The sequence below is a fragment of the Pelobates fuscus genome, chromosome 7 (genome assembly GCF_036172605.1).
Source record: "Pelobates fuscus isolate aPelFus1 chromosome 7, aPelFus1.pri, whole genome shotgun sequence".
Classification (NCBI taxonomy): Eukaryota; Metazoa; Chordata; class Amphibia; order Anura; family Pelobatidae; genus Pelobates; species Pelobates fuscus.
Window position 1 is genome coordinate 186,589,211 of NC_086323.1, and position 27,959 is coordinate 186,617,169.

A 27,959-nucleotide genomic window follows, 5' to 3' on the forward strand; every position below is an offset into this window, starting at 1 on the left:
ACATACCTCAGACCGCTGGATGAGCTTTGGGTTCAAAACAGGGGAATTGTGGAGGATTATACCTGAACCATGGCTTAAGCTACAGATGGCCAGTCTGTTTAAAATTATACACGAAAGAAGAAAGGACCACAGGCACTCCAAATTGAAACCGTATGCAGATTTATTAGGAAAAAATGCAACGCCAAGCAACGTTTCGACCAACAAAGGTCTTTTTCAAGCTGCATACGGTTTCAATTTGGAGTGCCTGTGGTCCTTTCTTCTTTCGTGTATAATTCTGGGATTGCTGGTCCTGATCCGGAGCACCCTTGGCCGTTGGGATTGAGTGCGGTTCCCACCATCTACTTTGCGTAATAGTCTGTTTAAAATTGGCTAAATTGGATCATCGTATACTTTGAACTTTACCCTAGTTTTAGTGCCTGACACGTAAGCACAATGTCTTTTTAATTATGACATTCTGTGGCTTCTGAGGAGAAGATTGCAGCTGTCACCCTCAGCCCCCCTTCTTATGTCCTAAGTAAATTCATGTTTTTTTTTGTTTTGTTTTGTGTTTTATATATAACTGAAATATGCTTAGTTCTGTAAATTCCTTTTATAGTACAAAGTGATTTCAAGCATCCTGTTTTTGTCACGCAAGTCACAAAGCTATTTATATAATCTTGTATGCTCTCCCATTAAAAAGCATCTTTGATTTCACAAACAAGTGTCTGTGTCTGATTGCTTCACCGAGCACTCAAAATTACAATTTGAACATAGGCTGGTTACTTTTTATCCACAACAAGACCTGTGTAACAAGGTAATGGAACTTTAGAAAGATGGAAAAGGAAATAAAAATCTAATCAAAACCTTGAAAATGCCTATTAGTACTGTTCAATCTCTTATAATGAAGTGGGATATTCAGGGGTCTCTTGATACCAAGTCAAGGTCAGGTAGACCAAGAAAGATTTTAGCCACAACTGCCAGAAGAATTGTTCAGGATACAAAGAGAAATCCACAGGTAATTTCAGGAGAAATACAGGCTGCTCTGGAAAAAGACCCTGCGGTTGTTTCAAGGAGTACAACACAACAATATTTGAACAAAAATTAGCTGCAAGGTCGAGTTGCCAGAAAGAAGCCTTTATTGCGCCAATGCCACTAAAAAAGCCCAGTTACAATATGCCCAACAACACCTTAACATGCCTCACAGCTTCTGGCACACTGTAATTATAAGTGACGAGAACAAAATAAAGCTTTATGGTCACAGGTAATCTTGTGAAAATTGATTGCAAGATGAATGCAGAATGTTATCAGAAAATACTGGCAGATAATTTGCATTCTTCTGCACGAAGGCTGTGCATGAGACACTCTTGGACTTTCCAGCATGACAATGACCCTAACCACAAGGCCAAGATGATTCCCCAGTGATCACAGCAGAAAAACGTGAAGGTTCTAGAGTGGCCATCATAGTCTCCTGACCTTAATATCATCAAGCCACTCTGGGGAGATATAAAACATGCAGTTCATACAAGACCACCAAAGACTTTGCATGACCTGGATGTATTTTGCGAAGACGAATGGGCATCTATACCACCTGCAATTATTAGGGGCCTCATAGACAACTATTACAAAATGCCGCATGCTGTCATTGATGCTATATGGGACAATACACAGTATTAAGAACTAAGGGTATGCTGTCACGTATACTTCATATCCTTGTGGCAAAAACAGAGATAATTACCTTCCGAAGATAGAGGGGAGTGCCACTCGGCGGTCTTCTGCCATGATGCCTGACTTGTGGGGCATGGCAGTGCACGTCGGCCACTGCGGACCCATGCAATTATATAGCCCCATGGTAAAGACGACATCGATGTGCGGGTGACATCAAAAGATGCACATGCACATTTTGCGGTCAAGGGCTAGGTACAGGCAATCGGATTTGCAAGAGGGTTATTTAAACTAACTTATTCCTTTAGCTCATTGCCCTGTTGTGGTTTCCCTTTGATGGTTATCCAAGGGGGGTTTTCTGTTTTTTTGCCTTTTGCTTCGTTTTGACTTCCCTGATTTCTGGTACCCTTGACTTTTGGCTTTTCCTTATCGCTGCGTCCTGTTCTGTGTCCCTGACCTCGGCTAGATTTCTCTCTATTCTCGGGTACATTAAGTCCGGCCATTCTAAGGCCCGGTTATACGTTACCCTTAATTCTAGGGTGTGACACTACTCTGCATGCTGGATCAGTATAATCCTGACATATGCAGACTTTTGAACATGTCATTTCATTTATTTTTTTATTTTCCTTCACCAAGGTACTAGCAAGTAAAATTTGCTTATAAATCCTTTATTAGATACAATAACAAACATACAATAAGGCGACCAAAAAAGGCACATCTACAAATATAATTACCACCAGTAAACAAGCCTAATGGGACAGAACATGAGTCACCAATCCCCCCAACATCAGACACCCTTGATAAAGGCAGCAGGAGTTGTGCCGAAACATTGGGGGTATTGGTGACTTGTGTTCTGTCCCATTAGGCTTGTTTACTGGTGATATTTATATTTTTACATGTGCTTTTTTTTGGTCGCCTTATTTATTGTATCTTTTTGTTTTTTTTGGTGTATTCAATAAAGAATTTATAAGCAAATTGTACTTGCTTGTATACTAGTGTGCATCCTTATCTTTAATATATAAAAACATTTGGGGGCATTTGACTTAATGCCTTATGAGGTTTTGCACCTAAGGATATAAATAGTTGCGATTATGAGATCATATTTTTTATTTTCTTTGTTGCCATGTTTTGTTTTGATTGTGCCATTTTGTTATAACCTACAGTTGAATATGAATCCCATAATAAATAAATAAAATGTGTTTTGCCTGCTCACTCAAGGGTATGCAAACTTTTGAGCATAACTGTATGTATTTATATATAATGAATATGCTACATGTGCCCAGAATGTAAAGTAGTAGTATTTATATAGCTTTTCCCACAGCGCTTTACAATAAGGGGGGAATTTACCAAATGAAACAATATGAGCTTACAGTCTAGAGGAGGTGGGGTATATAAACACAAAGTCACGACAAGGGTGCATAATTTATTATTAAACTACTGTCTTTTGAAACTGGGACCCCCACAGAGGTCAGATGACAGAAGGGGTAGTGTGAATGGCATAGGAATGTGAAAAGGATTTTACCATATGGATGTAAATTAATTTCTGATATGTTAATGATTATTAGCTTTGTGTAAAAGTATCATATCCCAAAGAAACATTAATATGTACCTACAGAATAATAATAAAGCCTCATTATATTATATTTAGAATGGGTCAAACACCATCTTCTAAACAAGCCCAAACATGAATGGCATAACGTAACCACATGGGAAGAGATTGTGATGTCTGGTTTATTGGGTCACAAGCAGGTTATGTGTCATATCTATGGAATGGAAAAATAATACCAAATTCATAGATGCAATTATTATTTCTGTGGCAAGTATATAAGAGAAGATAGAGCCAAATGTTTCTATTTGGACGGAGGTTGGTCTGGAACATAGGAGATGGTCACTTATTATTTCTATAGGTATGCCCTAATTCCATCCCTGGGCAAGACATGATAATCCACAGGGTATATATCCAATGATTTGTGAGAATTCTAAGTGAGAAACCATCTTTCCTACTAGAGTACCCCTGGTGCAGAAGTGTTACTTTGAAAAGCTAAGTGATAGGGACTTTTACCAAAGGCACAACACCTCAGGCAACGCTATCATCTGTGGATTTCTTTTTACATAACCTGCAACACTAACTGCTCAACTAAATGCTAGGACTCATTTTTGGTAGTGTACGCAGGATATACTGCGTCGGTATCTAGTTACTATAAAATTCTATCCATCTAGTCCTCTAGTAAAACTCTTATTAATAACTCTATAGAGGACAAGGAATAGCCATATCTTGTGAGACCTCGAGGAAGAGACAACCAAGCTACTTTTTTGGAAACTACAAAGAACTCAGACTGTTTATGGTATAAAGATCCAGCCTACAAAAAAAAATGCACAAACATTTTCATCAATGGGAATACAGAACAGGACAAATAAAACAGACAGAATCAGAACTGACTACAAAGTAATGAATTAGAATAATTATCCCCCTCCTCAAGTGCAAGCCCTCTCTAACAAATTGTTATCTGGACTGTACCTTCAGAGCAATCATTAAAAAAAAAAAAAAAAAAAAGTCCTCTGCTGTAGTACATAACATGTAGACTTACTGGTTCCCAAAGCATGTGGTCACTTACAGTACAACATTTAACTTGATCACATACAAAATGCATTTCACATATGAGTATATTTTATGTCTGCATAGAAAGCTGCTATCCCTCCTCCTCTCATGACCCACAGCCAGTGGCAGAACTACCGCGGTTGCAGGGGTCTCAGCTGCGACCGGGCTTGTCACTTCAGGGGGCTTGGCCGCCTTGCGGACCCCTGCGACCATGGGTCCCGCCAGCTGAGTAATGCGTCCCCGGCCCGCCGAATTGAAGGGGCCCATCGGGTGGCCCATGCTGCTGGGGAAACCCAATGCTATGTAATTCCAGGGGGCCCGTTCAGCGCGACTGCACCCCCTCTGATGTTAGCGGCTGGGAGGAAGTGATTTCCCCGGTCTTTTCCTCCTAGCAACCACCGGGAACCGTGCGGGAGGAAAGAAAGGTAGTCAGAGTGGGAACTCTGACTCCCATCAGCCTGAGCCACCACTGTACCCCAGGGAAAGGTGTGTGTGTGCTTCTCCACAACCCAGGGAAGCAGGGCATTGTCATTTAAAGGGCCAGTTACAAATGGCAGTTTGCAACATATCTCCCCTTTTGGAGGGAGACTAACCAGGCACCTGACCTCCTGTCGGTCAGTGCCTAAGTTAGTCTCGCAGCCCACCCACAAATAACAAGTAGCAACGTAGCCCCCCCCACAATAAATAGTACTGGCCTGTAGGTACCTTATTCCCTGTTTTGCGTCTTACACCACCCTTTAGTGTTTCTTACTCCCCTCAGCTCCTTTGTATGTCTCCTGCTGCCATTTTGTCTCCCTTCCCTTCCCCAGCTCCTCTATGTGTCTCTTTCCACCATACCCTCTGTGTTTCTTTTGTTCCCCTTCCTTATGTGTGTCTTTTTGCTCCTTAGCCCCTCTGTGTGCCCCTTTCCCAGCCACTTTGTGCGAGACACAGTCCCTCTTTATGTGTGTCTCCTACCACAGCCCCCCTGTATGTGTCCCCACCTCTTTGTGTGTATCTTTCTCCCACCCATCCTTTGTGTGCCTTTTTAATCCTCCCCACTCTTGAGTGTGTCTCTCCCCCTAAATTCCTTTGTGTGTCTCTTTTTTCCCTCCTCCAGCCACTTTTTCTTTCTCCCCAGCCTCTTTTGTGTGTCTTTTGTTTTCTCCTTCTGTGTGTCTCTCCCCTTAGCACTTTGTCTTGGCCACCACAGCCCCACTGTGTCTTTTTTTCCCCTTCCTGAGCCCTTCTGTGTGTGTCTTTATCCCCTAACCCCTCTGTGTGTCTTTCTCACTTTCCCCAGCATCTTGTCTCTTTCCCCACAGTACCTCTCTATGTCTCATTCCACACAGCCCCTCTGTATGTCTCTTTTTACCCTTACCCTCTGTTGATGTCTCCCCTTCAGCCCTCTGTGTGTCCTTTGTAGTCTTTTCCCCCTTCTCCCCTCCTGTTGTGACTCCTTACTCTCCATTTGTGGCCTACCTGACCAGACCATGGTAGAGGATCTTCTATTTCCTCTACCCAATCTAACAGGAAAATGCACACTGCTCCCAGTAAACACTTCCTTCCCCACTACTGAAGTAAGGCTTACTGGCCTATAGTTACCCGACTTCTCCCTACTACCTTTCTTGTGAATTGGCACAACATTCGCTAACTTCCAATCGTCTGGGTCTACTCCTGTTCACAATGATCGGTTAAATAAATCTGTTAATGGTTTTGCTAGTACACCACTAAGCTCTTTTAATAACTTTGGGCGTATTCCATCAGGTCCCATTGACTTATTTGTCTTTACTTTTGACAGCTGAAATAGAACCTCTTCCTCTGTAAACTCACATGTAACAAATTACTCATTTGTCCTTTTTCCTAACTCTTAGCAAAATCTTAGACCGTTGAAGATTCTGTCAACCTCTCCAGAATATTTCCAACCACACACTTTGTAGCAGCACTTAGAAGCGCTGATATATTAACCCTTTCAGGGAATCTTTAACAAAACATTTAAAAAAAAAATTATTTTGGTAATTTAAATGCATCTTTTTTAATGTTTTATATGCAGCTGAGGTCTAAAAGTATAGAAAAGAATAATACACAAGCAGTATCAGCCTTTGTATTTTATTTGTTCAGCTATTTTTTTTCAATGCAATTTAATTAAAATGTATTACTTTATTTAGCACATGACTTACAGCTCTAAACTTTACTAAACCGTTTCATTTGTTACAAATTCTCTGATGCTCTCTAGGTATTACTGGCAAAAATATATATTTTCATATAAATCAAGATGATGAATGTGAAAGAAACATTGTGATGAATATAATTTGGTATCTGTAACATGTATGGGCCTGTGAGATCTTATCCAATGCTAAACAGGTTAGGTACGATGTAGTCCGTGTGATTTCCATCAATCAAGCCTTGTCCATTATAATGAACGAACCAACATGGCACCTTACTGCCATTTATTGCGTCCTTCATATAATCTTTCTGTGAACCCCTAAAATAAATTGAAAAAAAAATATTAATCAAAGGGAAATATTAACACAAACCATGAATTCATTTAAATAATGTCAGTTTGTAAATATCCGCTTGAAAAAGGTCACCTTCATTAGTCCGGCTGTTATGCTTTTACGTTAGCAAGACTGGAGGCGGTATTGTTGAGAATCATTAGAGAGCTGGGTTTACTGCAGTACCTGGTACTCTAATAACATGGTAACACAATGTCCCCTGTGATGTAGGTTAGTGGTACTAAATGCAATAGGTTACAGGTGTCTAGAGTTAGGATGAATTTAGGTAAAGCCTGTCTCAGAGTGATAGGATTCACAGTCCTCAACATCCTGTGGGCAAGAACCCCTAACTCTAAATCGTTTTAACTCTAATCCACTTAATGCCTTACTAACCACTAAAAGCAATGGGAAACCTAGGGCTGAAACTCTGGGCAGACCCCATTCCATGCAGCAGCACAGTATGAAGATTGCAAAACCTGCAGTTATCTTGTCTGCTGCCTTTGCAAGCTGCCCCATGCTAACCCCGCCCAGACGTCATGTGGCTGTCCAAGAGTTTAATAAAAAGTCAGATGCTGTGGGCCAATGAAACCAGGAATTAGCATTACCTGCTTGAAAGCCAAGGGGGTGTAACCAAGATAATTTATGAAAGTGTAAATTTCTATTGAAATTCTATTGAAAGAGGACACACTTACATTCACACAGCTTTTCAGCAAGCTAAAGTTGTTTAGGGGTCTGGAGTGATCCTTTTAACTTAGATATGTCGGTTAGGTTACTGTTAATGGTTAGGTGTTTATTTTTTGTTTTAAATAATTACTGCTTGGTTACATAAGGCCATCATTTAAGTTTCTGAAGGTGATTGTTTTTCTTTACAATTCATGATCCATTTCATTTTCATACCTGGTCACTGTCAACAGTCTATTTTTCACGAACATAGAAGCATCTGGTTTTGCTGGGTCAGCAGTATTATGCACGTTGGAAATCTCAAAGTCAATTCCATGGAAAAATTGTCCTTTAAAATAATTGATAAAAAAAAATAAATAATAATAATTAATTCAACAGTTTAAACCTTAAGGAAAGGTAGACAGATGTGTGAGAGTGGAAACAGGATATGGCATGATATTCACTGCTAGTTGTCAATCTCTGGTTCGGTCCATGCCTGCTATGCATAGTCTCTTGCAGAGTGTACAGACAACCTCCAATATCAACCATAATTCATGCATATATTTGGTTTTCTCTAATACATCTGTTCTAGACATCATCAGGATGTGTATTATGTATCAACTCCCTATACATCAAGTATCTCAAACTATGGCCCTACAGATGCTGCTGACCTACAATTCCCATGGTTCTCTGACCATCTATTACATTTAAATAATGATAGAATTATAGGCCATCAATATCTGGGAGGAGGCCAGAGTTTGAGATCCCTGTAATAACAACTCTATCCAGTTTCTCTTCTATGTCTGACCAATATGATTTCTACCTGAAACTCTACCATGAAGACCTTATTTTTTCAGGTGTCTTTTGATTTTGTGCGTTTGCTTGCTGGTATATTGTTACTAGTTCCGCTGGTCTTGAATTATATGTATATGTTATTCTATTCTGTAATGATGTTAGCTTTATATACTAGTCTTCTAATCTAATGTGATCATTTTAGGTACACCTGTTCTTGCTTTGGATGAAAATGATTTGATTTCAGAACTATCTTTAGGGTGTGTTGTACTGTACTGCCATCCTAGAAATAGTCAATTTGGTTGCAGTTTGGCACTGGAGAGAACGATTTGTCCTTTAATTGTTTTAGTTTGTCCCTTTTAAGAGGAACATTTGCTCAAATCCCTTTCATAATCATATCAAAGGTTCTAACTGGAGCAACAGTGGATGAATTGACAGGGCCATACTGTTAGAATATCTGGTGTTTGTATTGGATGATAAATACACTTGTGTAATAGATATCTCAAAATGATTACTTATGTTACGTAATAGATATTTAGTTTCTGGAATATTTATAACCATGACATACAGACTTTATAGACTATTTAGAATAGCTGGACTTAACGCAGATCGTTTATTAGTGGCACAACCTGAGAGTAGGTATAGAGTAAATAGGGACAGGATTAAGAAGTACAGAACGTCACTATAACAACTATAACAAGACAAGATTAAAGGTAACAGAGAACAGAGAAGTCAGACCTAAAACAAAGTCAAAAATCAGAAATCCAACAGTATCGGTAACCCCGTAATGACATACAGTGTCACAACGTCTGGCATGAACTGGAACATGTAACGTGACAATAAGCAAATTGATAAAAATTGCCCATTTATAAGAGAAACATATTTTCTACTATCTTGAAGTGCATTCTGGATTCATTCTATACACAAACAAAGTAACTCCGAGGTAGGCGATCTACAGCACTCTAGATGTTGTGCAATACATCTCCTATAATTCTAGGAAGGCATCAAGGGAGATATAATCCGCAACATCTGGAAAAGCCAAAGGTTGCCTAAACCCTTTACATTATCCAAAATGTTTAGCGCTGGGAGTGTGTTATGTGTTTGGACTGTTCCTTTCAAGGTTTATGTTGACTTTCCACAAAATTAGTTAAGGGAATTTCCCCACTTAATCAGCTAGACTTGATGCATGGATTAAACCTGTGAATAGGTATATTAGCATGAAATGTGTAAGGATTTTGTAAGAGCTATTATGTTTTTGTGTATATACTTATTTTACCAGTACAACACTGCAATCCAAGTTGGATAAATTAAAACATCAGTTTTTATTAGAAGTCTGATAATGACAGTTGTTTCTTTCTCCTTTGTCTATTTGTTATTTCCCAAGTTTTATTATACATGACCTCATGTTATTGTTTTGTTGAGTGCCCATGATTTTTCATTGCCGTCTCATTATTTTTAGTCCCACTTCCCCTCATAGTGATTACCCTAAAGCCTAGTAAGTGCTGATGTGACTCTTACCCAGCAGTCCATGAACGCTTGCTGAGAATTTGTGGTTGTCTAAAGTATAAAATCCCAGGAAATCCCTATTAAAAGGGTGGTTTTTCCAAACTTTATGCAAAATAATGACAAATTTTGCTCCTTCTCCCATTGAAAGAAACACATTTTTCTTGTTAATAAAAAGTTCAAGCCTGGAAATAAATAATTGCATTAATTTCACATCACAGAGCAAATGCACACCAATGCAGTATATCAAACCTGACACGGCATTGTGTTAATTTATCCTTTATGTACACGTGTTAGACGTGTGCAAAGGTTTATTACAGACACTTTTTCTGAATGAAATGCCTTTTAATCCACACCCAGACAACTTGATTTGTCAGAGATTTACTTGTAGAGTCTTATTTAATGACTCCACTGGTAAATATCATACAGTCAACTCATCCATGTTTAGATTTGGATTAACCATTTGAAACAAACTTTTGCACAAGTCTAACATGTGTAGTATTAACAAACTCCTCATAATAGCAATTAATTAGGGTAAAATAGTAAGTGTATAATTTATTATCAGCTATACATTATGTATTATCAATTCTACAAAGGAAAACAATGCAATTAGATTTCAGATAATACTTGAAAATCTGAACATTGACATGGAAAAGAGCATAGTAATGATTACTATACGGTATACAGAAATATTCTTTTCATTGAATGAGGAACAAATACAACTTCAATAAGGTGGTAGTAATAATAAAACTTGTTAAGGTAAGAGATAATGAGATAAGACAGGGCAAAATTAGATCTTGATTAGGTAGGTCAACAATATGAATATTATATGCCTCATAATTTGAGAAAGGCTCTTGTTAGCTGAAGCGTTGCCGGTTTCACTCTAAATAAAATCTGCATCATCGGACGTGCCTGTGTGTTCCCGGATATTTATTTATTATTCTGGAACTGTCCTGATTTCAGAGAGACAGGACAGGACTGGAAAATAGAGACTGTCATCCCAACTTTGTTCCCTGGTGTCCTGCTTTTGGTAACACGATGGGACTGTTCCAACAATAATAGCATGAGCCCATTATAAGACACACTTGACAGGTCTCCCTGTAGGGTCAGCCCACAGTGGACAGGTTTACATTTTTGGCTGGCAGCCTGCTGTGTATTCACACCAGATTGACTGGCCAGTAATGGGTGGGTCTGCCCTCCTTTTTGTGCAGGCAATAGCATACACTAAGCAATAAGACATAATAGGCATCACAGAAGCATGGTGGGTTGAAACATATGACTGGACAGTTAACTTAAATGGTTACATAAAAGGTCACGTGGTATGTCTATTATTGGTTGGGATATGTTATAAATCACCTAAAGTTGAAATTGGTGAGGAAGGGAAAATTTGGAAAGCTGCATATCTGGGTAACGCATTCATTATTTGAAATACCCATTCATAAATTAGGATAGAAGGCCTAGTAGTTCATCTAGGTGAATAGGTTTTGAATCTGTTGAGTGACACCTACCAACTTGTCTGGATCTGGTTATAACAAACAATGCTGGTCTTTGGGTAGCTATTCTAAAACAGGATATTATAGCACTAAAAGAAAAGTGTAGAGACAGACTACAAAATGCATAAGCGGAATGGAAGATTTTAGTTATAAAGAAAAGCTAACAAATTTATATCTTTTTAGGTTCGACAAATGGTTATATGAAGAAAATGGTTCTTTACAGTCAGAACAATAAGGATGTGGAATTCTCTGTCTGAAGTGGTGGTTTTTATCAGAGTCTGTAGAGATGTTTAAACAGCAACATAAATAATTCTTGCAAAAACATAATATTCAAGGATAACATTTTTAATATGTGGGGTGAGAGCTTCTTGCTTCACTGAGAGTTCTGAATGCCATTCTGAGGATGAGAAGGATTTATTTTCCTACTTTGTTGCAAAATTGGAAAGTGTTCAAACTGGGTTTTTCCTCATGGGATTAGTATATGACATTGATGATGATGGATTAGTGCTACTTATTACTATACATTTGTGATATGAATAATGTTATGCAAACTATTTAGCAAACATAGGTGTTTTTGTTTGCAAAATGGTTTGGTACTTGGTAGACTTGCTATTGTTGTTATTGTGCTTGACTTTAAGAAACACAGCACACGGTACTCGCACACTTGCACAGAACACATTCGTCAAAAAATTGGAAAAATGGTCTTACTACAAACATTTAACAAAAAAAAAACTGTCGAACTGTATAGTTGTGATTTGAAGGTGGTGTTAAGTGGCAGTGACTGACAGTAGGACACTGCACTAACCTTAATCACCAGTGTCACATTAGGAAACATAGAGAAGACTACCTACTACTTAAAGCTTGTGCAAGTCCCGTTGTGGTGTAACTAGGCAATAATAACCTTTCCTTGCTCTTTACTGAAGAGCAGTTAACAAGTTTAAAAAAGCAAACTGTAAATTGGCAACCTAGTCTCATAGTAAGGTCAATTACATAATGGCAATCTCCTTTCTCCCACTTAACTTGTTTTAAGTGCCACTGAGTGTTAGGTAGGTTGATATATACAGCTGTACCTTCTAGTCTAGTCTCTATTCTAGTCTCACAATAGCAAACTCTTATCTCCCACTCAAAGTTGCTTTAAGTGTCCATGGCAGTAGCTAGCTAAACACATTAGTAAGCTAAATCTAGTCTTACACTAGAATTTATGGCCCAGGCTTTCTCCTGCTCCCACACATGCACAGCAAAGGTAGAACACACAGTGCCACTGTTGGTCTGTCTTCCTAAATCGCAGCAGTCAAAGTGTCTGGAGGTATCTTGTTTGGAGGTTTAGCTTGCTTTTTTGTTCCTTCTTTTTTTTTCACGCTCTCAGTTGTGCAAAATAAACATTTACTAGATGTACCCTAACCTTCAAGAATCTTCCATCTCTTAATTGGACAGGAGAAAAAGCCCACAAAACAAAACTGGGCAGACAGCATGACCGTCATGGCGACCTAAGCAGCATATTTGTATACCCACAAAAAAAAACCACTTCAAATTACAAATCAACACAAGCATGTTCAAGCTTATGTGTGTCAGTGTCCCCATGATTCTGGCTTGTGGCTGTACAGAAATCAGAATTTTGCTTGACCAAAATACTGCCTTTTAATTGCATGTATTGCATTTTTAAATATATTTTAATAAATTGTCACATTGTTATATGTACAATATCTCACTGTGCACCTTTTTGTTTTTATCTATCTGACTGTTGGTAAATTGAGAAAGATGTATTACACATACAGTATTTCACAAAAGTAAGTACAGCCCTCACATTTTTGAAAATATTGTATTATATCTTTTTATGTGACAACACTGAAGAAATTACACTCTGCTACAATGTAAAGTAGTACGTGTACAGCTTGTATAACAGTGTGAATTTGCTGTCCCCTCAATAACTCAACACAGCCATTAATGTCTAAACCGTTGGCAACAAAAGTGAGTACTAAACAAAAGTATATATATATATATATATATATATATATATATATATATATATATATATATATATATATATATATGTAGTCATGTTCTGTTTTGTCATGTTTTAGATATGAATGTCTGATTTTTTTTTTTTTACTATACAATATTATATGAACAGTCGAGTGACAACATATATGTATGTTATGTGATAAAGTGAAGGCAGAGAGGCCATTTAGCCCCAGGGGGAGTATATGAGTATATGTAGTTTGTGTGTTGCACAACACAAAGCTATGTTTAGTTATGGGCCCCTGGGGTGGAGCATTTGGAGAGAAGGGTGGGCCAATGCTCCACTCCACACTTTAGTGGTTTTCCTGGGAGACATAGATCCAGGACAGGGTTTTTTGGACTGTCTCCAACCCACTGCTCAGCTGCAGATAATCAGCTGTAGCAGTGGCAATAAACCCCTCCCTGCTAGGCAGGTAAAGGGGGGATTGCTGGCTTCCTCCCAGGAAGCAGGTAGGAGAGAGGCTGTTCTCTCCAGTGAGAGAGTCAAGGAGACTAGGCACTGGGAGTGCAGAAAGGAAGCAGTCAAGGCTGGCTTTGAGCACTGGGAGTGCAGAAAGGAAGCAATCAAGGCTGGCTTGGAGCAGTAGGAGTGCAGAAGGAAGCAGTCAAGGCTGGCTTGGAGCACTGGGAGTGCAGAAAGGAAGCAGTCAAGGCTGGCTTGGAGCACTAGGAGTGCAGAAGGAAGCAGTCAAGGCTGGCTTGGAGCACTGGGAGTGCAGAAAGGAAAGCAGTCAAGGCAAGGCTGGCTTGGAGCACTGGGAGTGGAGAAAGGAAAGCAACAAGCTAGCTAGCAGAGTGTTGCTATCGAATAAGGTTGGTGCGATATGTTTTTGCTAGTTTAACCCTGATAGAGAGGGATATTAAAAGTGAGTCAGTGCTCAGACGAGCTAGATTTTTGTTTAAAGGGGAAACCTGTTATATTTATGTTTTAGTTGTGTTGCTGTGTGGACTTGCCAATCAAGTTGCCTGGATTATATGAAAACCAAAGGACTGTGCCTGTTTTTTACCCTAGAGGACCGTGCTACCTGCTGACAAGGATTACAGTTAGCCTGTATATTTGTAAGAGAGAGAAAAAAAATCAAAGAATAAGATAATACGATTTTTAAAAAAATACTTGCAAAAAAATAATATACAGGGATATACTTTCATATTAGTGGGGGAATAGCTGCTTGATCCAAGGAGATATCTGACTGACATTTTGGGGTCAATAAGGAATTTGTTCCTGGTTTGTGGCAAAATTGGAAGCGCTTCAGACTAGGTTTTTGCCTTCTTTTGGATCAACAGCAAAAACATATGTGTGAGAGGCTGAAATTGATGGACACAAGTCTCTTTTTAGCTATGTAACTATGTAATACACAGGCATTGAACTAATAATAGAGCTGCCATTGCAAATTTAGTCCCATTGTATCCAGGAGATGTTAGATATTGTCATGGGACCCGTGATACACGCCTGTGATCAGATTTTCACTGACTTCACACCTGTCAGACGAGTCTTTCTGTCTTTAATGGGTGCGGACTCCATTCACGCGCGTGCTCTGTGTACACACCTTGGACAGGACAACATCTGGACACTGTGGACACTACATTTGCAATAGCAGCTTTGTTAGTTCAATGTGTACTAAATTAAGTGACTTTTTTTGTAACCAATTGCATTAATTTAAACTAAAGCACAATGTTCCATTTATTTTTATGATATTGACTTTTTAGATACATTTAGAAGTGTGCCTGTAGCTTGTGAAATTATATTGTCTCCTTCACCCCTTTTTTCCCACCTTTGAGTGCTACAAACACACAAACACATATATTACTGAGAACATACCCATCCTCACGTAGTGTCACTATTTCCTGCCATGAGAAAGTTGTCTTCTTTTCCCCATTCTTGACAATGATTTTATCTGTATTCACTTCGATTTTCAATTCCATGCCTTTGTTAATGAGGCCCAACTTTCCAAAAAAGGTTTCATTTGATATCAAATTACCACTCGATTTCTTTCCAATAAGTTCACCATTGACTGCAATTCCTAAAAAAGATAAGAAATATATACAGTTGAGAAAGTCCTATCCTAGTGGACAAGGTATTCTGCCTATCATTCTAGTATTTCAGACTTAGTATTAAAAGAATACCATTATGCCTGTCTCCACCACGACAGAAGCCCATAGAGCAAGGAATAGCACGAAGCAATAAATACCTTATCACACAGTAGGTGTATTGTCATTTAGGCACTAGTTGACGTAATACTACCTTTGGTTAAACTGCCACACAAGACTTATTGGCCTGAGAGCACAATAACATATGATAACACAGGATAGTTCCAAGAGGGATATCCCATACAAATATATATTTGTTGCTTACTGCAGTTATTTTGTTTTACCCCCCCTACAATTGCTCTTCTACTTCATGTTTACCCATACCAAGTGGATGGGGATATGTTTGACAGGAAACAGTTAAGTCAAGCACATACACAACACATAAGTCGTTGACTCTCTGTGTAACCTAAGCTGTAAATTGCGTTTATCCTATTCAGTGTATGCCTCATACATGACGTTCTTGTAACAATGTTGTACCATTTGCTTTCATGATACTGCAAACAGTGTATTTTATGTACGAAAACTCAAAATACAAATGATATAAAAAAAAGAAAGAATACTATTATAAAACCAAAAAGACTTATGAAGAGTTTTAGACAACAGATTAGGCTACAATGTTCGCTGTTAGCAGCTGAAAAGAACATTGATAAGTTGTCATGTATAAATAAGAGGACATTAATTCGGGTTATTAAAATATGTGTGATTATAAATCAATGGAAAGACAAAATCTTGATCACGTGTCACAATTATAACTATCAATTATCAAGAAGGGTATTCTGAAAATTTGATTGATATGAACAATGGAAGATGTTAGTTGTGATGAAAGGCTAAAAGAATTGCATTTGTTTATATTAGAAAAAAAAGTCTCAGAAGAGATATATATTCTGCAAATTTACACATGGCAGCATAATAATAGGGTAAGTTCTGGCCACTTGGCTGATTAGGACAGGAAATAAAAGCTATAAATACCCAGATTTAAATCTGAGGTGCCCGTATGCACAACATTCTAAATGCCCCCTTGCTCCCTAACTCAAAAATAAGGCAGATAAAATAAGTATAAAGAATTTCTTAACTGGTCATTGCAGGCCTAAAACATAAAGTCACATTTGACAACTGCATACATATAAATGAATATGTGTGCATATTTCTGCTCTCCCTGTAATGTATTTTTGAATCTGAGAGTTTACATTTACTATTGGAGTACATAAAATGTTTTCTTTTAAGAAGTGTAAGCAAAGATTAAGATAACAACAGGTTTATTTTCAGGTTTAGGCTCTGAGTGAAGGAGCATTTACGTCTTATGTCATCTTTAGACCAGTCAGCCTCCTATGGTTAATGATATTAGAGCTGCAAGAGCTGTTATACAGTGTGCATCACTCAGAGCTTCCCCTGCTTTTCCTGCAAGGCATTTCCTGTGTGAGAAGTGATCCCTTCCACTTCCTGTCCAAACACTGGAGGAACTGGGGCAGCATTGAGTTTTACACTGCTATAAAGCTGACTACCTGGGACTCTGTCTAAGGCTCCTGGTACTCATCTCTCCTCACCAGCCTATCTAAGCTAAAAAGAGTTGGATTAGGTTTTCAGATTTTCAAATCTTCATTTGCCTGTGTAATCCAGGCCTACAGTTTTAAACTTATTCCGGCAGCTATGCTGTTATCAAGTCTCCGGTATAAATATGGATGGTTACGGTTATTTCCGTTACACCTGTTACTTAGTATGGGGTTTCCTTATAACAAATGGGTCACATTTAGAAAGTTTGTTGGGGAGCATATAGGTAACTTTTATAGGCCTTGTGTTGATGTTCTAGAAAAGAGTCCTGATGATGGCCCTACTGACTATATGGAATCTGCCTGTATGCTGTAGTCCAGTACATCTACAGAAGCCTGATACTAATACACTGACACTTGTTTATAACAAGATATGTGGCATTGGTTATCAGCAGTGGGTATTTTAGTTGTTTAGGTGTTCTGGACACTCATCTACTTGTCTGTCTGAGCAAACCTTATACCTTTCAAGCCTGGCTGTATTTCCATATTGCTACTTGTTCTTAGTGATATACCTGACTATTGTACTGGCACAGCAAATTAAAGGGACACTCCACAGCATTGTTGTGAAATGGCTTTTTATTATATACATTTACTATATATATATATATATTCCCCAATCAATACATGCTTGTATTCAATGGGGGTATATCTTAAAAGAAATTGAAAAGGCTGCAGATCTTATGAACTGTAGCCTTAGTATGCTCTCCATTTTTTCCTGAAAGAGACCGGGAAATAACCAGTCAGAGAAGCCTTTGAATTGGTGTCAACTCATGCACTGTTGCCTTCCTGGCTGTTTGACAGCCAGAGGGGTGTTCCCTAGTTCATTCATAAAAGTGCTGATTTGTCATAGAAATCAGTACTTTTTATAAACTGAGGTTAAACTAGGATACTCCTCATCTATAAAGCAATTAAGCAAGCTGAATGGCATTTGGGATGTGGAGTGGTCCTTTAACATTAACCACTTTCAGAGAGTGGAAGATATTCTTTAATCTGGACACTCCTATCCAATACAATCTACAGATGCTAAATTCAATTCAATTCATCCTTTCCTAAGACTTATGTGGCATTTATGTATTTTCTCTGCACAAAAGTTAAAAGTAGCAGATAGAATGATATGGCATTGTATTATTGGTATTTGTGGTGCTCAGCATGCAGACATGCCTCTTTAAGTGTGGCGGTACTTACCTTATCCGGGGGACGAGCACTCCTGCCTCCACACAAGCCGCGTGTGCCTCGATCTCTTCTTAGCGGGCCGCGTGAACGGACTGCAGTGAGCGGTCACCTGGCCTGTCTGGCACTAGGAACGCAGCTCGCATCACGAGCACTCTCTTAAAGGGGCAGTGGGAGCCACAAGTGGATTCAGGCTCCCATTGGCCCACGTCATTCTGGCACCCCTACACACGCACATATCTGTATGTAGTTGAGGCTTGTCCATAGGGACTTCTTCAGAAGTTACCAACTCCCAGCTCTCTCCTTCTCTTATAGCAGCAGCTATTGCATTTTTCACAAAGACTGGCGGCAGACATCAGGTGCCTGCCGCAATGCTGTGTCTATCCCTGACCACCAACCTCCACAGGTGTCTGATCATCTTATTAACCACCTTAACCACGAGTGCCTGCCTTAATGAGCTTGGAGCTCCCAGAGGACCCCACATGTAGCATGGCTGGCAGCAAAACATGGTAACAGGCTCCGTTCGTACAGAATCTGCCTATTACCTTCACTGCACAGTTGTTGCCTCCCCATGTTCATTAGGCAGGCACCTCTCCAGCAGAGGGACCTGCCTCATTCACTCCCTGCTGGCTCCATGTTCCACAGGTAGGCATGTCTGCTGGAGAGGTGCCTGCCTCATGCCATCTTGGCTGGCTCCCAGTAGAGGTACCTGCCACCACTGTCCCCAGCTCCCTCCTGTACACTAAGGTAGGCACACAGTGTTTGAAGTGGTGTCTGTCTTACTTTACTGCCTTACTAAGGAATAAAAAGTTTTATTTATAAACTATAGATCTATAAACTATATTTGGCCTATCTTCCCTCTTCTTACTATCATCCATCTGTCCGAATTACCTTCCGATGTCCTTGCTGTATATCCTAGTTAGGTGGATCAGCGAGTCAATGTCCCGCTCATTCTTGGCCTACAGCTTGATATCATCCATGTAGAGTAGGTGGCTGATGGTAGCTCCACTCTTGATCCTGTATCCGTATCCACTCTTCTTGATGATCTGGCTAAGGGGGTTGAGGGATAGCGCATCACCTTGCTGATAGCACATCACATTTAATGTTCACTTGAGATACTGTCCTGGAATTGGCATCTAGAGTTGTTTTGCACTTGCCCATCAAGTTTTTGATGGAGGTTCTTATTGTCTTGTTGACCTTGTATATATCTAAGCATTGCAGTATCAATGTGTGTGTGGCATTGTGTCATAGGCTTTCTTGTAGTAAACCCAAGCTGTGCACAGATTGGTCTTTCTGGTCTTAGAATCCTGCACAACTGCTTGGTCTAGCAGTAGTTGTTGTTTTGATCCTCTGGTGTTGTTTCCAATTCCCTCCTGAGTATTGTTCATGTAGTGACTCATCCTTGACCTTCCATGTTATGGGGAGGCAGGTAATTAATCCATAGTTAGATGGTGTTATTCTTTTGTGAGGGTCCTTCATGACCAGTATTATCTGCCTTGGGTTAGCCAATCAGGGTGGGAGCCTGTTGTTAGTAGCTGGTTCATTTGTGCTGCAGGGTGGTTATACAATGTTGTTACTTTAGGTGTGGATCATGTCAGGTCCTGGGGCTGACCACCTCCTCATGTGGGTTACTCTTTGCTGGATATCTCAGACTGTGATGGTGACTAGATCCTGTTCTGGCAGCATGCGGTTGTCCATTTTCAGGTCTAGTTGCCACTGAGTCTTGGTGTTATGTGATGCTTCTTTCTCCCACATGTTCTTTCAGTACTGTTCAGTCTCTGTTCTGGGTAGGTCTTGGGTAGATATCTTGCAGCTGTGCTCTTTGGATGGTATTGGTCTCTGGTTGCCAGTATTTTCTTAGCGGTTTCCAGTGCCTTGTACTTCCTCAGTAACCAAGATCTATCCTTGATGTTTTCACCTATGTGAAGATGATCCAGCTTACTAACTTCCTTCTGTGTTGTCTTTATCTTGGCTTCCAGTCGTGCTCTCCCTGGGGGGCATTGCTTCTCTTTGAGTCTGAACTTGTAATCAAGTAGCTGGAAGACCACTAATGCTGTGGCTTACATGAGCCTGTTGGGGTTGTGGACAATGCTTCATTAACTGTAGCTAGAGTCAGGTTAACAAATTAATTCAGGCTGACAACCCTCTGCAAGTATGGATGTGGGTATGGGGATTTCTCTTTCTAGTGGCACACGGTTGATGTTTTCGGTAGTTCATCCAATTCCAGTTGTGACACAAGACTAGTTCCTCTTGACAATGTTCAAACAGTGTGTAACCAGCTGTTTTGGTGTTAGGGTAAATGATGGTTTCTTGCTCATCCATAGTTCCCACATATGTTTCCCCTCTCATTGGGTCTGCTGTTATAGTAGCATTCAAGCAAGTCTAGGTTCTCATTTCGTGCCCAGGAATGGTTTGTTCCAATAGTTCACTTGTCATCAGATTGTCCTGGTTCCCTAGCATCTGACATGGTAATCCGGGCTACATCCAAGCCGGCATGACTCTCTTGGCTCATGTTGCTCTCATATGTTTGATGTGGGCTGTAGATATCCTTATCCCATTAATTTCATTGAATATGTTTTGTGTCCCATCTGCAGTAGACTATGACTGGATGGAGGTGTTCTTTGTAATAACTTGACACTAAGTGATATGGTTGGATTAATTTCTTAACCTGGTTATCTTAGTCTACTTCTCATGCTCTTGTAATCTTTCAGGTCTTTATCATTGAGGGCTTTGGTCTTGCCTAGCAGTGGGTGAGTGTCAGATTCATGTGTTATAGAGCTGCTGCTTCCATGGTGCATTAGGTCCCACAATCGCTGTGGCATCATGGGAGGTGACCTGGTTTGATCTGTTTTATTTTGTTATTAAGTTGAATTTTGTTTTAAAACCGCATGGATTGTATTGGCACATTTGCCCTGTGGGTATATGTCACAGTATATGTAAGAGAATCCAAACACACAGACCCTAATCTACATCAGAGTATACTATGATCCATATTAATGGATTTTAGTGGCTGGGCTTAACTTCTGAATGGTCAGAGAGATAGCCATGGTTAAGTGTAGGAGAAATTAAAATATATGTTAGACAAGTCAAATATCAGGTATACAGAGAACAGAATACACAGTAATCAAGCCAAGGTCCGTAAAAGGAGATCAGAAATATCACCAACACACTATAGAGCTAAACAAGAACCACAATGGATTTTAAATACCCATGGCCTTATTATATATTTAAGGGCTTCTCTAAGGTGCCTTAAGATGGTCAAATAATTCGGTAACTAGGGGGATAGGGTATACATTTCAAATAGTGATACGATTCAATCCCATATAATAAATGCATGGCCTTAAATTACCCTCTTTTATTCAGAAGCAAAGAAGAACCCAGCTCTAGCAGGTGAAGAGGACCTTCTATTGAATCCTTTAGCAAAAGATTTTTGGATATACTTCTACATGACCATGTTTTCTTTTTCAGATAGTGGATAAACCCTTCCCTTAGCCTTAGGTGGCATAGCACTAGGTAGGTTAATCGCATAATTGTATGGAGAAATTAGAGTAAACGTTAGACAAGCCAAATATCAGGAATGTAGAGAACAGAATTAGCAATCACTAAAAGGAGATCAGATATATCACAAATGCACTATTATGGCCAGATTTTAAATACCCATGGCTGTTGGGATTGGACCACATCATAGAGGAGCACCAGAAAACACAAGGCCTACGGATTCCTGATTTTGCTATTGGACACGCCATTTGGATGTGGGTGAGAGCACATATAAATGCACACGAGCAACATGTAGCGTCCAAATCATTGTCAGAGCAACAAGGGCGAGCCCTAGAATCGTTAAGTATGACAGTATGTTACTTTTAAAAATATAATTCATTCATAGAAGCACTCAGATATGTAACACTGATGCTTCCTTAATGCTATACAATCTTGCTAAATGCCAATAATAGAGTTTGAAATTAAGAATAGCCAGAGTGAATTTTATTTTATTTTTTTGGAAAGCAAAGGTATTCAGTGCTTTAATAATTAATTATACATTATTCATCCAAGGTTCCACTCCAGAGTCAAAAATTCCTTTTTTTTTTTTTTTAACTCTATTGAAAATCTCATGAAGACCTTTATATTGCTATTGATTGCGTCAACAAAAGGTATAAGGATATGTGAAAAGTTAAACATTAGTCTTTTTTAGATATATATATATATATATATATATATATATATATATATATATATATATATATATATATATATATATATATAAAACTAATCTTGCTATGTTCCACAGGACCGTACTGTATAAATGCATACAGACAAGTTGATGCCTGGAAAAGATTGCAAGAAATGTAATATAATGTTTACATACTGGTTCTTAAAATCTTGTAGGAGGTGACCAAAGTTGGACCTAGGACAGTGATGGCGAACCTTTTTGAGCCCGAGTGCCCAAACCGCAATACATGCCAACTTTTTTTTCCTTAAAGTGCCAACACGGCAATTGCGTGTGTGTGGAGGGGGGGTGCGTGTGTGTGTGTGTGGGGGGGGGGGGTGCGTGTGTGTGTGTTGTATGTGAGGGGTGCTTTGTGTGTGTATGAGGGGTGCTGTGTGTGTATGAGGGGTGCTGTGTGTGTATGAGGGGTGCTGTGTGTGTATGAGGGGTACTGTGTAAGTGTATGAGGGGTGCTGTGTAAGTGTATGAGGGGTGCTGTGTAAGTGTATGAGGGGTGCTGTGTAAGTGTGTGGGGGGTGCTGTGTAAGTGTGTGGGGGGTGCTGTGTAAGTGTGTGGGGGTGCTGTGTGTGTGGGGGGGGTGCTGTGTGTGTGTTTGGGGGGTGCTGTGTGTGTGTTTGGGGGGTTGCTGTGTGTGTGTTTGGGGGGTTGCTGTGTGTGTGTTTGGGGGGGTGCTGTGTGTGTATGGGGGGGGTGCTGTGTGTGTGTGTTTGGGGGGGGTGCTGTGTGTGTGTGTTTGGGGGGGTGCTGTGTATGTGTGTTGGGGGGGTGCTGTGTGTGTGTGTTTGGGGGGGTGCTGTGTGTGTGTGTTTGGGGGGGTGCTGTGTGTGTGTGTTTGGGGGGGTGCTGTGTGTGTGTGTTTGGGGGGGTGCTGTGTGTGTGTGTTTGGGGGGGTGCTGTGTGTGTGTGTGTTTGGGGGGGTGCTGTGTGTGTGTTTGGGGGGGTGCTGTGCGTGTGTGAGGGGGGTGCTGTGCGTGTGTGAGGGGGGTGCTGTGCGTGTGTGAGGGGGGTGCTGTGTGTGTGTGAGGGGGGTGCTGTGCGTGTGTGAGGGGGGTGCTGTGCGTGTGTGAGGGGGGTGCTGTGCGTGTGTGTGAGGGGTGCTGTGCGTGTGTGTGAGGGGTGCTGTATGTGTGTGTGAGACGGGTGCTGTGCGTGGGGTAGGGGTGCTGTATGTGTGTGTAAGAGGGGTGCTGTGCTGTGTGGGGGGTAGGGGTACTGCTGGGGGGTAGGGCTACTGTGTGGGGGGTAGGGATACTGCTGGCAGGGTATGGGTACTGCTGTGGGGGGTAGGGATACTGCTGTGGGGGGGGGGGTAGGGGTGCTGTGGGGGGGTAGGGGGACTACTGGGAAGTAGGGGTACTGCTGAGGGGTAGGGGTACTGCTGAGGGGTAGGGGTACTGCTGAGGGGTAGGGGTACTGTGTGGGGGGGTAGGGGTACTGCTGGGGGGTATAGGGGTACTGTGTGTGGGTAGGGGTACTGTGTGTGGGTAGGGGTACTGTGTGTGGGGGTAGGGGTGCTGTGTGTGGGGGGGTAGGGGTACTGCTGGGGTGGTAGGGGTACTTATGGGGGGGTAGGGTGCTGCTGGGGGGGGGGGGGTGGGGTGGTGCTGTGGGGGGTAGGGGTGGTGCTGGGGAGATAGGGGTGGTGCTGTGGGGGGTAAGGGTACTTCTGGGGGGTAGGGTGCTGCTGGGGGGGTGCTGTGGGGGGTAGGGGTGGTGCTGGGGAGATAGGGGTGGTGCTGTGGGGGTAAGGGTACTTCTGGGGGGGTAGGGTACTGCTGATGGTGGTAGGGGTACTGCTGATGGTGGTAGGGGTACTGCTGAGGGGGGGTAGGGGTACTGCTGGGGGGGTAGGGGTACTGCTGGGGGGGGTAGGGGTACTGCTGGGGGGGTAGGGGTACTGCTGGGGGGGGTAGGGGTGCTGGGGGGGTAGAGGGGGTACTGCTGGGATGGTAGGGGTACTGCTGGGGTGGTAGGGGTACTTCTGGGGGGGTGCTGTGGGGGCTAGGGGTGGTGCTGGGGGTGTAAGGGTACTTCTGGGGGGGTAGGGGTGCTGTGTGTCAGTATCCCCCCCTCCCTCCTTCTTACCTTTAATGAAGTGGGGGGGGGGGACACAGCCATCCCTGGTGGTCCGGTGGCGGTACCGTCATCCCTGGTGGTCCGGTGGTGGCAGGCAGTGCTTCCGGTTCGGGAGGCAGGGGAGGGATCTGTGATGCTGATTCCCTGTCCTCCCGCGCGATGCTGTGTGGTGCGTTGCCATGGTAACGCTCGGCAACGCTCCACACAGCATCGCGCGGGAGGACAGGGGATCAGCATCACAGATCCCTCCCCCTGCCTCCCGAACCGGAAGCAGAGTAGGCGCCTGCCATTTCGGGCAGGCAGGTGCCTACTCTGCAGTGATGGCGGACCTGTGGCCGCGTGCCCACAGAGAGGGCCCGGCGTGCCACCTGTGGCACGCGTGCCATAGGTTCGCCATCACTGACCTAGGATGTGTGATCATAATATAATCAGATATGTGTTTGAATAATTTTGAATAACTTACAATGTGTGAGAGATCTGGGTAGTAAGAGGCAATCTGTGGTGAGATAGGGTTTAATAGTGCAGTGGTGCCAGATGGAGCAAGACTCAAGCATGACTCTCTTGGCTCAATGATAAATGATAGGTGCAGAGACATATAGAAAATTGGTGGAAATAAGAGAAAAAAATCAAAGAAAAGGGAGAATAATCCATAACAGACCTGAGTGAGGCCAATTAAATTGCAGTTGCTGCAGATATTTATATTTATTTATGAAAATAGATTGGTGGACAGGTTTGTAGTAAATGGTTAGGTTACACAAAATTCTATTTATTGGTTAAGAGCTGTTTAATAAATTATGTTGTGAAGACTAGACTTGTGCAAAGCAGAACATTTTTGTCTGCCGAGCCATTTTTTTCAGAAAATGTAATTTTAGTTTGGTGTCTCTGACATTCATTCAGTTAATGGTTTGGCTAGTCCGAATATTGTCCATGATAAAATATTTGGGAAACTATTCTGATGAACAAAATAGGGATGCAAAAATGGGCCAATAAGTGTATGGCAAAACATATACATAATGTAAATGTTATGCATATATTTGGCATCAACTGGATTTTCCGCCATTTGTTTCACAGATAAAGTAAGAAAATGTAATCAATAGAGGGAAAAGAGGAGTGTTTAAAAAAAATAAAAATCTATTTATATGCTATATTATATTTATTGAATTCTCCATTTTCTTGCTTCCCCCTTTCCCCTTGTATTGGTCATTTATTTTCTTTTTCTTTTTTTTAAATGGAAAATGTATGCATGTAATCATTGGAGTTATATCTACTGGACAAAGATGTTTTTGTTTCCCTATGTTTTTGACCGTGGAATTGTCCTTTTAATAAACAGTTGGGTCATATGCAGATGGAGGCAATATTTTTTTATCAGCAATGCATCTGTCTGCCGTCGGGTGAAGTGTATTAGTTTTTTTTTTTTTATATATAATGTCTCTGAAAATAAAGTAGCTCATTCTTGGATCAGTGTAGAAAAAAACCTACCCAACTCTGGGTCCACAATAAGGTTCAGGATGATGCCGGGATGCTCTTGGATATTAAAGCACAATGCATCCTTCTTCTTGGGAACTTGTATAACAAAGTGAGGATCTGAATCAACTGTAAATATATTTAACAAAGATTTTATCAGACAGATAACTATTGCTCAATATGCATTGTAACCTTTTGCTGGGGGAATATGGACCTATGCACTACAGGAGCTGTCTTAAACTACATAAACTGCAAGCTGTTTTTACTCTTTGTAGTTTTTTGTTTTTTTTTTTGCCTTTTTAAGTTTTAGAAAATATTTATTGAACAAGTGCTGGGGTAGCAGCAGCATTATCTTTTCATTTCATTGCTTGTAACACATTCCTGTAGACTTGTTCCTGGCTCAAACTATGATCGTAATGCTAATCTTCCTGGCAGTTTCTCATGCTACTCTGAAACGTATGAACAGCTTCATATACATGCATTATACTGTTTCCTGGGCCTCTGTCTAAAATAGGGATTCACTCTTGATGGCCCTCTAAAGATACTTTAGGCTCAGGGCAACTGCCCCTATTGCCCTGTGACAAGAATGGTGCTGCATCTGGGTCATAATAACTAAAGTGCTTTAATGGATTTAATAATCAAAAAAAATAAATGTTTATGAAATGTTAATGCTTACCGAATGATTGAGTAGCTGCTGGAGGACTGTGATGATAGCGTTGAGCTGCAAAAAGGAACCAAATGAAATCAGCTTATACTGAATATATTTAATAGGTAAAAATAATTTTAAAAACCTGTAATACTACCCTAGGATTTAACTACATCTTAGAAATAAAAAGTGAGCCAATGATAAAAACATTGTTGTTTAGTCACACACATTACAATATCCTAACACAATTGCGGCTGGTGACTTTTTTTTTTTTTTTTATAGTTATTAACGCTTTTATTGTGGCAAGTATAGTTACATACATAGATTGTGGAAACATGGCTTACAGAATGTTATAGTTTGTATAAGGCAGCATTGACAATGCAAGAATGTACAGTTTTGGCGTATAGCTGTTACTTGCTTCATTTTTCACGTTGCTCATTAGAGTTTATCTATACTTGGTGTCCCCCAATAAAAGTAGGTGCAACTGTCACAACTTATAACCAAATTATTGTTAACTAGAACCGTAGCCTTAGTTTTAGTTTTGGTTTTCCCCCTCCCCATACTGGTGACTTTTTTAAGTTGGTGGGCACCAGACTGGACACATAGATTTGACTCTATCCCTGTTTGTTTCTTTTTAATTCTTTATAGTTTTATGTGTCATGCAATTTCTGTTGTAGGATATATGTATACTATCACATACTTTTCTAAGCTGAGCAATAGCAAGAAATACTATTTAATCTGTATAACAATGTAAACTTAGATCTTAATTCAGAACATGTAAACAGAACTTAACATAAGAGAATCGTGAGACAATGTTGTTATAAGGAAAATATTAAAATAATGTCTTGGAATGCTCTTTCAAGAAGGGGTTAGTAGTTAAGGGTGTAGGTTTGGGAGAGCTCTGTGGGGAGGTAGGTTTACAGGTAATGAATAATTGTCGAATTGAAACGGAATGGGTATGCCACTTTAAGAGCAGTCAGTGCAGCAGTGGGAATGTAAATTGGTTGTGTAGCCCGAGACCTCCAAATATTTTTCCAGTGTGAGAAGTAGGAATGGTAATGAGTTAGTTGGATCTGTTAACATCAAGAGGTGATCATTAGCGTATTCTGGTGTTGTGTATTCCTCCCGTCTAACACGTAGATTTTTTACTTCTGGGTTTTAACTCAAGGTTTGTAATATAAACCTGTGAACCCGTCCTGTCCCAGGCTTTTGTTTGGTGTGAGAGACTTAAAGGATGTTGCTATTTGTTCTGGATTTATTAGGGCCCCAGTCAGGTTGCCCCTTCCGGGGGTGAGAAAGGGTAAGGGTGCAGTGTTTAAGTATGTCTCTATTTGTAATTGTAAGTTGTCTAGTTGTTGTCATGTTTAGGAAGCATGATCGTATAAAGTGGCCCACCTAATTACAAATCCATAAAAGGAAAGAAAGAGAGCAGCCCCCAAACTCCTGATGATCTTGGTAATGGTTAGCGGGTGAAAAGTGCGTTGGGTGCATTATCACAAGCCTCCCAAACCAGGACTTTTACATTTATAGTCCTTGTGATTATAACTGCTAATATTTAAAC

General features: G+C 40.7%; 1 protein-coding gene across 1 annotated transcript in view; it reads right to left on the reverse strand.

Moving 5' to 3' along the window:
* Positions 1 to 6,312: 6,312 nt before the first annotated feature.
* The window catches only part of LOC134568402 (inter-alpha-trypsin inhibitor heavy chain H3-like), a 196,051-nt gene continuing 174,404 nt past the window's right edge, over positions 6,313 to 27,959 (reverse strand). Inside the window, exons 17-21 of the mRNA XM_063426978.1 lie at positions 25,768 to 25,881; positions 15,001 to 15,202; positions 9,685 to 9,854; positions 7,612 to 7,723; positions 6,313 to 6,704 (exon numbers count right to left, since the gene is read on the reverse strand). Coding sequence (XP_063283048.1) covers positions 6,566 to 6,704; positions 7,612 to 7,723; positions 9,685 to 9,854; positions 15,001 to 15,202; positions 25,768 to 25,881 — 737 coding nt within the window. The 3' untranslated portion in view covers positions 6,313 to 6,565. The remainder of the gene's footprint in view (positions 6,705 to 7,611; positions 7,724 to 9,684; positions 9,855 to 15,000; positions 15,203 to 25,767; positions 25,882 to 27,959) is intronic.